Raw genomic sequence first — 14,374 nt, forward strand, 5'->3', positions numbered from 1 at the left:
TCAGTCTCTGTATGAGTGACCAAAGGGCTGAATTCCGGAGGGTGTCTGTTATTTGGATTGGAGCGCAGCCGCAGTGGCGGTTTCTCTGGGTGGATGTGGGCAGCTGAAGCCAGCAGAGGCACAAGAAAAGAAAAAGTCAATCAACTTTGAGAGGGTTTTTCTCTATAAGGCTGGGGAAGCACGTTCACACGTCGCTATCAGCCGCACGATCTGGACACACGATGTGGTGTTACAGTAAATTCAGGTGGAGAACCTGACTGATGATAAGAAACAAAGGCTTTTGACGCTTCTGTTAGTTCGGTCCACACCCACAGCATCCCCCGCCTCACACTCATCAGCAACAAACTCTCCTGCCATCTGTATTTCCCCCTGATAGCACAAATTATATTTCACACTAAGAAAGTGAAGTCTATTAACTTCACTAGCATTTTTATGACAGTTAAGAACATTTTGACCACATATTTGCAACTCACATCACCCCAAAATCAAATGAAATGGGTTATATTACATGAAATTAAGCCTTTTTTAGGACTAATATTTTATTTCATTATTTATTTTTTATTTTTTTATGTCAATTAAGAATTTTGACTGCATATTTTTAATACTGTAATGAGAAAAATATAATAAAATTTTGAATTTGAGGTGAAATATGAGCTACATGTGTTCTTGACGTGTTCTTATTATCAAATTAATCACAATAACATGTCCAGATCATTACACATACATGCTTTAACTGAATTTTTTTTTTAAATAAAGAAAATAATGAAGAATATAAAACAAATAAAATAAAATAATTAGAAACATTAATAAAAATATAATATAAATAATAAAAAATATAATAAATATAATAATATAATAAATATAATAATATAAAAATATAATAATAAAATTAATTAATTAAATAAATAAATAAACAAATACATTTCCCCACATAAACAAACAAACAAACAAACAAACAAACAAACAAACTACACCTCTTAGGACCAGAAATGTTCTTTTAGGAGTAGAAATTTTGTATACTGTAATGTGATTTTTTTTTTTTTTTTTTTTCTCAACTGAGAGAATTTATGCATCATGGTCTGGATATGATTTTTTTAGTGATTAATCCAATAATAAAACTGGCCTAGTTGCACACAGTTGTCTTTTCTAGGTTTACCAAGTCCTCTTTTCTGAAATGTTTCATTTTGCTAAACATTTATTATTATTATTATTATTATTAAATCATTTTATTCCCCACTAAAAGTGAAACTCATTTGTCGAGATAAACATCAAGAAATGTCAAGAACACATGCAGCTCATATTTTCATTTTCAATTCATATTGTTTTGTGCATTTTGCATTTGTATTACTATTTAGCCAATTTTGTTTTTATTTATTTATTTTATTTTTTCAGTTGGAAGCATATATGTTTTTGTGATTAATCTGATGATGAAACTGGCCTAGTTGCACACAGTTGTCTTTCCTTGGGTTACCAAGTCCTCTTTTCTGAAACTTTTCATTTTGCTGAACCTAAAAAAAAAAAATAATGAAAAAAGGCATGAAAAGAAAAAAGCTCTTATAAAAGGCAGAAACTGAAACTCTTTTCTTGTCAAATCCGCCCACGTTTCCTGAGCGCGTTCTCGCTCTTTCTCTCGCTCTCCTCTAACAAAAGACCAGTCAGAGAGAAAGGTAGAGGAAAAAGACTTAAACTAACCTCCCCTGTTAAAGAAGACCAGACCAGTTACACATGTGGTCTTGTTAACTAAAAATGTTGACATGGAAACCATAGCACATACGTTACATGTGCGACATCAAAGGACGAGAAAATGACAAGAAACAGAGAGAAGAAAGCTCTTGTCAGAGTCTGTTCAGTGCACGTTGCACCGCAAAAGCTTCAACCGCAGAAGTGGAAAGTTTCCATGTTGCAGGTCATAAACTGTTTGACTGTTTAGTCCTGATGTCCACCGCATCGTCAGACCTACTGTAAATGCGTTTGTTTTCAATGCTTGATTTTTAGATAATGTGCCAGCATGCGGCTTGAATGGACTCAGTTTTCAACCAAAAATTGTTTGGCTTCATACATTTTGACACTTATCGGTAACAACAAAGTCTTTATGTATAATGCATTATAAAGGTGTTCAGAATGTATGTAGTATTGCATTAAATCTTTTCATAAATAATTGCAACCAGAGTTAACATGCATTATAATATTTGCAGGTTTGTTTGCCGTGTGTTTTAATGCATTACACTTTATAAAGGTGTAACAATGCATTATGATGCATTGATTACAATTATTCATGAGCTCACACGATGCATTACAAGGCATAATTAATGCATTAAAAGTACCTTCATAATGCATGGTATATAAGGGCTTTAAGTAAAGTGCAACCAGTTTATCCTCTAAAACGCGTCACTAAACCACCTTGTTGTTCAATAGACTCTTTTCACCATGCAATCAATTCAAGATGGACAAGTAAGATGACTTTTGAATGCATGATTTTGGTGTCTTGGCAAATCTAGAGGAGAAACATTTGAGATTTCTGGAGCATAAAGTCTCCATATAATCTCATTGCTTTAAATTGTAATACTAAAGCAAACTCCCTTATGATTTTCATTCCTATGGGATGTTGTTAGGACTGAACTTTTGGCCTCCTTCCTGGTGCTTTTTGCAATGAAATATCAAGGTTTTGCTTGCTTTATTGTAATACACAAACAATAACATGCACACGATTGCACAATGAAATGGCATCTTTCTATCTCCATCACCGTATGTTTCATTAAGATTATATGACTGAGATATTCCTCGTAATGTGTGTCACAGCACGGAATGGCGGTTCTGGTTTCCAATTGTTCAATAATGATCTATCTGCCAATTCAACACTGGCAGAAATACCCGCCGCAATATGAATAAAACATAAACATGGGGCGGCCAGGCAGTTTTACTCTATAGCTTTGCTTGTCAACTGCTTCTGAGAAAAAAACGCATAATATGAGAAATGTTATAAATGGGTCTATACTTTCAGAAGCAACCACAAAAACCAAGATATTTCAGGTCAGAGTCCACCATATGGATGTTGTACCATGGTAAAAGCACACGAAGAGACGTTTAGCATTCATGTATCCTGCTGTGTGAGACTGACTCATACATATTATACCATAATGTCATTTTCTTTCTTATGCTACAATATTTCTTTCATAACAGACCATGCAAAGTATATCATGTTTTCAAATTAAGCAATAAGGCACATGAGGCTGTGTTTTAGCAAATATTGTCAAATAGCAGTGAGAAAGTGGTTGATTCTAACACACACACACAAATACACACAGATATATTTAAAATATCATTAAAACACACACACACACACACACACACATATATATATATATATATATATACATACATGTGTGCATACATACATATACATACATGTGTGTATACACACACACACACACACACACACACACATACAGACACACAGATGGATTTGCATTTTTTAAATATTTTTTATGACAATTGAGCACATTTTGACCACAAATTTGTAATATAATTTATAATTTTGTATAGTAACAGTATACAAATTGTATAGTAATGTATAGTAATTTGTATAATAATGGTATAGTAATTTATAATTTTGTAAATTTTTGTAAATTTATAATTTTGTCTTATTTTTATTATTTTTTTATTTATATTGTATTTTTGTATTGTTTGTTGTATTTTTGTTGTCTTTTCCAGGGTTACCAAGTCCTGTTGTCGGAATCTTTTCATTTTGTTGAATCATTTTATTCCACACTGAAAGGACAAACTCATTGCGGAAGTGGTTGATATTAACACTTAGTGTACATTTTAAAAAATCCCAACCACAAACATCTCATTTAACGTTTTTATTACGGACAAAATGAAACAAAAGGCATAGTGACACAAAATGACCTGGCTGGCAAGGAAAGAAAAAAACCAGCATTCAAAAAGTAAAAATAAAAAATAAAAGCAATTGTCATCATCATCATCATCATCATCATAATCAAAAAACAAAAAAACAAAAACAAAAAAAACAATAGAATTCAAATATTGTAGTTATAAGCAAAATTGATCTCATTTTGTTCATAAATAGAAACCTGTTAAACATTATTAAATATTAACTGATGGGCAACTTGTTGATAACAATTATTTTAAAATAATTATCATTGCTGACTTTACAAATAAAATAACTACAATTGGCAGGTTTGTACACAAATTAAATGTCTTAGAAGTTATTCTTTTTATTCAACTAAAAATAGTATGCTACAGTAGAAAAAAAGATTCAAATAAAATGTTCGACTAAATGATAAAATGTATTTAATTTTTTCCCACAAAACTTAAAGATGAGATCAACACAATAGAACATCTAGCAAAAGCTACTAGAAAACTATAGACCCACTGTTGTTTTACTGTGTGCTGTATTATCTCACATTGAGAACATTATAGTTCACCTTTACATGTTATATTGGTGGATTTAACGTCAGTCAAGACCAGGCAAAAGAAATGACCCGGGTTTCAACAGAACTACTGCTTCAGGCTTGAAACAAACTCTATGCAAGCACACAAACGTGAAATGCGGTGCATTATCTGTGTTGCCACAAGTGGCGATATTAACATAAACCGAAGAGAATCTTGCTGAATAATAAGGATTAATGGCACAAACATTTGGAAACTGCGCTTGCAACGTGTCAGCCAAGCGTTCACTTCTGCGTACTTGCGTGAAGTATGTTTCTGGCCTTTGACCTGAATCTGGAACATTTACGCTTCTATACGTCGCATGTAGAACCTGAGAGTAAATCGACAAATCACCTCACAATTTTGGCTGTGAACACTCTTCGTAAAACTATACATTTGCGATCTCAGAGTTATGGAAGCCCATTTCCGCCACTGAATAAAAAAAAAGTAATTTAGACTTTTTATCTCACAATTCTGACTTTTTTCGTAGAGTTGTGTGATAGTATAAACTCGCAAGTTTATATCTTGCAATTGAGTTACTATTGCACAATTCTGACTTTTTTCTTGCAATTCGGACTTTTTTCTCTCACAATTGTGAGTTTATATCTCGCAATTCAGACTTTATTTCTTGCACTTCAGACTTTTTCTCAGAACTGTATCTCGCAATTCTGAGATGAAAGTAAGAATAACAAGTTTTTAGAAAGAGAAAGTCACAATTATTATTTTGTATTCAGTGGTGGAAACAAACTTCCATACAGTCGTGCAGGAGTCCTGCTTCAAAATCAAAAATGAGGCTCTGATGAATTCGGGGAGCCTAAATGGAGAGCCAGGTCATGCAGTCTGTCATGATTTTTGCCATAAATCTTTTTTTTTTGGGAAATCACACCAGTGAGCACAGATTTTAATGCAAGATTGTGTACGTGTGGAAACACTCTTCTGATATCACCTGCACAGGCTGTTCAGTTACACAACGCACAAATACACTCACACACACTCATTCATACCGGCACGCATTCACAAAATACCATTTAAAATACAAATCAATGAATTATAAGTCATATTAAAGAAGAAAAAATATCTGGACTTCATCTTCCCAATTTGACCCCCAAAAAAGTGATATTTACAATCACACTGTGACAGATCAACAAAGACCTACACGGGTCTTTAAAATTACAAAAAGAAGTTGTATTTATCAATTTTTCCATTTGTGTATTTCTTTTTTCTTGTCTATCTTTTTTTGCCTAAAATTCACAGAGCATTAGCTGAACAGCAACGTATCGCCCTCAGAAGAGTATTTTCTCTAAAGTAAAGGACCTGTTGGCCAAAAGAAGCGCAATGTTGCAAGCAGGAAATAAATAAAAGTACAACAGCAAAACAAAAACAAACAAAAAAAATAATAATAAAAATGAGACCAGAGGGAAAGTAACTGAGAAACTACGAGGAGAGTTTTCCTCTGTTTTAGTTAAAGCTCATTTGCCCTGAGGGCCAGTTTAATGGTAGTTTGCTTTATTTTTTTTCCTTTTCGTTTTTGTTATATACATCTTTTTTTGTTGTTTTCTTTTAAGTTTATTCAGAGACGGGGTGAGTGCTCTCTGAGGTCTCTGGCGGAGAGGCCTGTACATTTTTAAGTGCTTGGCAAAAATGAAAGGATCACTAGTAGTCTTCAGAACGCGTAAACACACACATCCTTCTAAAAACGAATGAAAAATGACACTGAGGGAAACTGATGATGTCTGGGAAGGGTGAAGAGGTGCGGGGGACTCCCTGGTGTTGTTTCTTCTTTTCTCTTTCCGTTCTCCTTGTTTTGCTTCAAGTGAGGTAGAGTGGCTTATCCCTGCCTATCATACTGCCACTGTGAAACAATGAGAAACAAATGAGCGTAAGGAAAACGTTAATAAACAAACGTTTTTAAAAAAACTCCAAAAGTTCTCTTGAGAAAATTTTCAGCCAAAAACGACAATTGTGTCATTATTGACTCACCCTCATGTCACTCCACACCAAAATTCAAACCAATCCGTTGAACAAATATAAAGATCTTGGGCAAAATGTCTGAGCAACCAAAAAAAAAGCTTCAACATCGTAACATCAATACTAGGGCTGTGATGAAGAAAACGCATACGGAAGTGCAGAATCCAGTCATAAAAATGGAATTTACTGTACAACACGGAATGTCGTGGAATTTCTCAAATTTTGGATGAATAAATTAAAGGAGGGTCAGTACACTTAAATCACGACACGGACTATTGTCTGTGAATATTATTGTGAATATTCTTTGTAAAAAACTGAATAAATTAAGTTATTTTTATAAATTAGAAATGCTTTTTTATTATTAATTAACCATTAAAATGGAATCCAGAAAAAAATAACAGAAAACACAGAATGAATGAAAAAAAAAAAAAATTCATAGGGCCCTAAAAATGGTAAACTTTTAATAAATTGATGTTAAATTGTACTGATTTAACCATTAAATGGAGTCCAGAAAAATGAAAAAAATTTTATGGAAAAAATGGATATAAAATGGAAATAAAATGTAATTTGAGAAAAAAATAAAAAGGATTACAGTAATCCATAACACTTGTGCACTGTTTTCACTCAAAGTTTTCTTCAGATCTATCTTATGACTTTACAACACTGAAAAAACTATATGGACTGCAGTCATGCATGTTTTTTGTCAATACTTTAGAGCAGTGTGAACATTCGGCTAAATATCTACTTTTGTATTCCACATAAGAAAGAAAGTCATACAGGTTTGGAATGACATGAGGTTGAATAAATAATGACAGAATTTTCATTTTTGGGTGTACTAGTCTTTTAACTTTGTTATTGTATGTGTATTTTTGCATTGCATTGTTATATTACACAATAAATAATTCATGCTGCACTGCTCTGAAACCACACATGCTGCCTGCACGAGTCCCCTGATACTATGACAAACGTCTCGTGGGACAAGCACAGTTTACATCGTAACAAACACACTGTTTACCTGCAGTGGTTTCCGCCGCATTCCCGGTTGCAGTATTCGCTGTCCCAGTCGGGATTCTGGCCCGCTGGGTTTGGAGCCCCTGGAGACTGAGACCCCCCCACGCTCTTCTGATACTCGGACTGTAAGTGAGAGAATCCCTGGGAGAAAGAGAACACACATACAGTATATTATTAGCATTTTTAGGCCAGAAACATATGCAAGTATGCAAACATGAATGCTTGGCCAATGCAATGCAAGTGTGAGGCCCTAAATTATACACTTAATATCCGAAACTGAAATTATAAACAAATTCCAAAAATGTAAAGCATGCTATTTAAAAAAAAAATTAAAATGCATTCTAAGAATTAAACCTATAATTTGTTTCTCACTTCTCGTTTTCTCACAGCTGATAAAATGTTCTCTTTCATTGCTTCACTGCAGGGAGGTGCTAAACACTGATGGTGCTTTGGAAAATCAGACCTATTCACTTCACACGGCGTCTTCTAACAAAGACAACACCTCCAAAACAACACATCCTCCACCCCAGTTCTCACTTCATCTCATTTCACCTCACACTGCAACTGCTAAGTTGACCTGTCCTTTTCCAACTTAATTTAGTTCAAGATTAGTTCCTGCTAAAACTCTGATCACCGCTATTACTGTCTTAAACAAAAACCAGGGGGTAAATACTGTGTGTTTCATTGGTTTTCCACATAAAAAATAAGTTTTTAATTGACAAAAATTACACTTTATTTCTAAAGTTATATTCACTGCATACTGTGCATTACATACTACAATCTTTTTTTTCCTATGCAACAATAAACTTTTCTAGGGTTGTTTACAATTAAACACTGTAGTACTGTTTATTGCATACATCGAGTTTGCATTGTATACTGCTTATTTAAAAAAAAATATAGTATGTGACACACTATGCAACAATAACAGTAAAGAGCCAGACAGTAGTATGCAACCTCATGTTTAAATGAGGAAATGACGTCCAGTTATCATTTCTGGAAAAAACAATGGCATTTGCATTTAGAAAATCAAATGAACACTGGAAATGGAAGGTCAAGTTGAGCGCATTGCATTATAGGATACAGTTGTACAGTTGCACATTTGTGACCCTGGAGCACAAAAGCAGTCTTAAGTAGCACGGGGTATATTTGTAGCAATAGCCAACAATACATTGCATGGGTCAGAATGATCATTTTTTCTTTTATGCCAAAAATCATTACACTGTAAAAAGTGATAAGTTGACTTAACTTAAAAAAATTGAGGAAACCTGTTGCCTTAAAATTTTTAAATAAATGATAATTAAAAAAAAAATAAGTTAAGTGAACTGTCAAGTTCACTTAACTTTAAAAAAATATATATTATAGACTTAATAATTTTAAGGCAACGGGTTTGCTCAATTTTTTTAAGTTAAGTCAACTTATCACGTTTTACAGTGTAGGATATAAATAAAGTTCATGTTCCATGAAGATATTTTGTAAATTTCCTACCGTAAATCAAAACTTCATTTTTGATTAGTAATATGCATTGCTAAGAACTTCATTTGGACAACTTTAAAGGCGATTTTCTCAACATTTGGATTTTTTTGCACCCTCAGATTCCAGATTTTCAAATATCTCGGTCAAATATTGTCCTATCCTAACAAACCATACATCAATGGAAAGCTTATTCATTCAGCTTTCAGATGATGTATAAATCTCAATTTTGAAAAATTGACCCTTATGACTGGTTTTGTGGTCCAGGGTCACATTTAAGCAAATTTCAATGCACAGTATTCAGTGGCAGTGTGCCGTTCCAGTCGCACCCCATAAACAAAACCACGTGTGGTGTTTCCCAGCATGCATGCTAACCTGCTGTCCTGGGGGTGGGGAGTGCAGCGGAGCCTGGAGGCCCATCTGGTGAGAGATGATTGGCTGCGACTGGACCTGCTGCATGCGGATTGGCTGGTTGAGGAGGGAGCCCTGGTGCAGAGAGAGCTGCTGGTGGAGGGGAGGGCTGATCTGGAAGGACGCTGGGGGGGAGGCACTGAGCGCGGGCAGCATGGCCGAACGGGGCAGGCCGTGTCTGGGAGCCCCCGCTGCGTAGCTCTGGAGGTCCGAGAGAGGGAAGGGGCTGGGACCCAGGTATGGGGAGGAGGGCTGGGGCGGGACGCTGTACAGGGGGCGTTGGGGGGCATCATGTGTGATGACGGCTGACTAGACTGGGAGCTTTTGCTCTCCACCGGGTCACTGTAGGTCTGACAGAGAGGAAGACAGAGAACATGCACGTTATATTTATGGTAGTGTTGGGCAATGATTAATCACGATTAATCACATCAAAAATATAAAAGTTTTTGTTTATATAATATACGTGTGTATACTGTGTATATTTATTATGTATATATATATATATATATATATAAAGACACACATACAGTATATATTTTGAAAATATTTTCATGTATATATTTATATTCATATAATTGATATTATATATAAATATATTTAATATATAAACATAACATATTTTTCTTAAATATATACATGCATGTGGGTGTATTTATATATACATAATAAATATACATAGTACACACACACACATATTACGCACACAAAAAATGTATTTTAAGGTGTCCTTGTTACAGTGTAATTATACATTTAAGTGCTGAGTAATATTAATGAACTACATGTACTTACTATAGGCAAGGCAAGACGAGTTTATTTATATAGCACATTTCATACACAATGGTAATTCAAAGTGCTTTACATAAAAGGAAGTAAAATAATCATAAAAAAATAATCACAACAATAAAACTTAAAAACTTTGAACTTTTATATGGTTAGGGTTTGGCTTAGGGTTACTTGCATGTAATTATGCATAACTTATTGTTATTTTAATAGTAAGTTCATGTAACGCGTAACAAGGACACCTTAAAATAAAGTGTTACCAAACTTTTATGTTGGATGCGATTAACTGTGATTAAGCATTGCCCAGAACTAATTTATGCATGTTTATATAAATACTAGTATAAAATAGCAGCAGGTGCATGATTTTAAACACTCTCAGACTTCATATTTCCCCGCTAATTCTTCTTCTGCTTTAGTCTCAAATAGACGCTCTTCATCCTCCCAACAAAAAAAGTGCATGAAAAACTCATTCATGACCGAAGAGATGCAACCTCTTAGAGCCATGAAAACAACATGGATTTGATAGATATAAGTTGATATAATATTGTCATTAAGAATTTAGTAGAATTTGAGGGTGAAATTTACATGGAGTACACAGTAAAAAATAAAAATACAATTTTAAGTTTTAAGTACCTGTAAAAAAAACTATATATAATAATAAAATAAAAGATTACTGGAGAAACAAGAAAATACTATATTTCAATCATTGTACTTCAAAACTGCATGTTTAATTCTGTTTCGTTGTAATTAATTGTGAAATTTATTAGCCATTTCTGAGCAAAAATTGTTTGTGTTTTTACATTTTCTGTATAAACTTGGCGCAGACTCCAAAACTTTAACAATCATGTTTTCCTGCATGATTTGAGAAAAACTTGAATGGAAATGAGAAATGAGATCTCCTTAATCTCTTTTGCAAAATAAAGTCTCCTACTGTACTTCTCAGATGCTTCTCCTGAGAAAAAGTATGCATTTAACTCAAACATTTCTGATCAAATGAGTCAACCGCATCTATTTTTATTTCTTCATTTAGGAGAAAACGATGTGAAAATTATGTGGATTTGATAGTTAGACTAATTCCTTCCATCGTATTTTCTTACTTTTCAATGCATTAGAGTATATGAACACATCAATAAAAGCATATGACAAAAACAGATTTCAATGAAATATTGAATTATATGCAATGAAGGACGGCAATTAAGAAAGGCATCTCAAGCTGTGCTCAGATTTGCCAAGATCCAAAGTCTGCAAACAAAAGCCAGAGATCTCAATCCAATGACACATTCCCATCTATTTTTATTTCTTCTGATGAATTTTAGAACCATTTCATTAAATGAAGCATACTGTACATGAGCATTGTCCTTGAGGAGGTAATGCAACAAACTCATGAAACACATGCAGAAGCATCAGTATTTAGAAGAGCGAGAGGGAAAACTGTCAGCAATCGCACAAAAGCATCTCTCTGTGATTTGTCAAGCTGAGAGCGTGCGCTTACAGCAGAGCATTGTTTCATTATTGTTTTACACGGGAGCATGCATCGCAAATGGCAATATATATTTCAAATGTCAGCGCGTGATGGCCAGTCGCTCGTGTTCATCAGCTGTCACCTTCATAACGCCTCGTATATATCGAGCAGAATAACTGATCAACATGAAAAGATCGAGGGACGAATCCGCGTTCGCAAAGAAACCAAATGGGAAAGCCAGCGCTGTTTGAGCGAGCACATCTGCTTCGGACGTTTTCAAACAGCTCTCTTTAAATTAAACAAGTGGAGATTGTCCAGGTCCGGAACGTACATCATCACGCTCCATATGATCGCTTTCAAAAGAGACTGTTATTGATGGTGCCATTAACCACCTCATATTTCACACAAACTCTAAACAACACCAACTTTAGCAATCATGTACTCACTACTAAACCTGTATGAGTTTCTTTCTTCTGTTAAACACAAAAAAAGCTATTTTGAAGAATATGCAACCAAATGTTTTCTGGTACCCATTGACTTCCATAGTATGGAAAAAAATAAAAAATAAAATACTATGGAAGTCAATGGGTACCAGAAAACATTTGGTTGCACATTCTTCAAAATATCTTCTTTTAGAAACTCATCCAGGTTTGAAACAAGTTGAGGATTAGTAAATATAATGACAGAAGTAACTGTCCCTTTAAGACTCTTATTATGACTTATTATGCCGATTTTAAAAATATAATGTCAGAAAATGTAGTTTTACTCAAACACAAACCCATATTTATCTAAAAACTACTAGACAGTAATGCATCGCATTATAAAATAGCAGCAGGTGCGTGAGTTTAAACACTCTCAAACTTCACATTTCCCACCGATTCTTCTCATGCTTTAGTCTCAAATATGCTCTTCATCCCAACAAAAAAGTGCCTAAAAACCTCATTTAGAACTAAAAAGAGTCACCCTCTTTTCATGAGTGTATGTTTCAAGTTTTGAGCTGTGGATTTGATCGTTTTTTTTCCATCATATTTTCCTCCTTTTCAATGCATGAGAGTATACGAACACATCAATCAAAGCATCTGGCAAAAACAGATTTTGACGAAATATTTAATTATACGCAATGAAGGACGAGAAAGGCGTTTAATAAAAGCCTCCGAGGTTGATGAATACTGTATTCACGGCTTAATCAGCGCTCTTGTTTTGGGCCAAGGAGCTCCGAGAGCGAGGTATGGAAAAGGAGAGAGAGTGTTTAGCATGAAAATGCAATTTGCGTTTTTCAAAAGAGAAACAATGAATGTAAAATTAGCGGTTTGAAATCGCTGCGTTTTATTATGCAGATGAACGAATGCGATGAAACGACAGATCGTGCTGATTTCTGCTCATTTGAATCTGTCAAACGGCTTTCGCGAGTTTGCCATCGATTTATGGATCGCGCAGGCGGTGCAATCTAATAGATTACAACAACAGTTAGTGACCACAGAAACATGACAGAGATGAATATCACTGACACAATTATGTATAAGGTTTGAGCTAATGATGCTATTTTTGGGACTGTGTACACGAGCGTGCCAACAGAATGAAGAATGAGCATCTGAAGGATCAGTTCACACAGAAATGAAGTATCTGTCATCATTTATTCACTCTCATTTCACTCCAAACCTGCTTAACTGAGGAGAATTTTTGAAGAATCTATGCAAAATCAGTGAATATTGATCATATCTGTCACAGTGTTATTTTTCGATTCTGTATATGCTGTTATAGTATTTGAATTTAAATAGCTTTTATTTTAATATTTTCAGATTACATTTTTTTTTTTTTTTTGGTATTATCATTTTTATGTTTAGGTTTAATTTATATCTGTTTCAGTTTTTAATTTCATCTCAGTTGCTAAAGCACTTAGTTTTTCATTTTTTTTCAATCTTATTTTAATTTATTTTATTTAAATTATTATTATTTTTTTTAAATAACAACACTGTTCCCAAAAAAACAAAACAAACAAACAAAAAACACCATAATAAAATCTTTAAAATCTCTATATATGTCATATTATGGACTGACATGAAAGTGAGTAAATAATGACAAATTCTTCATATTTTGCCTGAACTATCACTTTAAAACACATTAAAAACATTTTTATATTTTCAGATTTAATTTTAGTTTAATTTTTAGTAATTTTGTTGTCATTTTTATTACTTTTTAAAATTTCTGCCTAGTTTTAGTTTGCCAAGATCTATCTATCTATTAAAACTGATTTTTAATAATTTTAGCTTAATAATTTTAGCTAATAATAATAACACTGGTCTCAAAATTTCTTTAATTCAATTTCAATAAAAAAAAGGGTTTTATGAGGAAATTTAATAAATAAATAATGAGAGAATCTTAATGTTTTTGGCTGAACTATCACTTTAAATCACATTTAAATAAAAAATAAAAATTCGATTTTATTTTAGTTTAACTTTTAGTAATTTTATGTGATTGAATCACTTTTATATTATTATAATTTTTATATACTTTTAATGTTTCTATTTAGCTTTTATATCTGTTTCCGTTTTAGTCATTTTAATACTTCAACATGTTATATGCAACATACTAATGCAACAGTTTTTATCTAATATTTATTTAAATTTTAATAGTTTTAATAGTTTTATCTTTAGTTTTAGTTGACAATTACAACACTGGCCTCAAAAAACACCATTAAAGTAGTTTATATGCTCTATATTTCTTATACTGAGTCATATGAAGGCCTGGCATGAAGATGAGTGAATAATGAGAGAGTCTTCATATTTCGTCTGATCTGTACACACACAGCAGTACACACTCTTC

General features: G+C 33.5%; 1 protein-coding gene across 1 annotated transcript in view; it reads right to left on the reverse strand.

Moving 5' to 3' along the window:
- Positions 1-3,862: 3,862 nt before the first annotated feature.
- Positions 3,863-14,374, reverse strand: part of tox2 (TOX high mobility group box family member 2) — a 126,243-nt gene continuing 115,731 nt past the window's right edge. Inside the window, 4 exon segments of the mRNA XM_058778247.1 lie at positions 3,863-6,301; positions 7,433-7,569; positions 9,274-9,582; positions 9,585-9,659. Of these exon segments, the coding sequence (XP_058634230.1) occupies positions 6,259-6,301; positions 7,433-7,569; positions 9,274-9,582; positions 9,585-9,659 (564 nt within the window). The 3' untranslated portion in view covers positions 3,863-6,258.

The sequence above is a fragment of the Onychostoma macrolepis genome, chromosome 06, assembly GCF_012432095.1.
Source record: "Onychostoma macrolepis isolate SWU-2019 chromosome 06, ASM1243209v1, whole genome shotgun sequence".
Classification (NCBI taxonomy): Eukaryota; Metazoa; Chordata; class Actinopteri; order Cypriniformes; family Cyprinidae; genus Onychostoma; species Onychostoma macrolepis.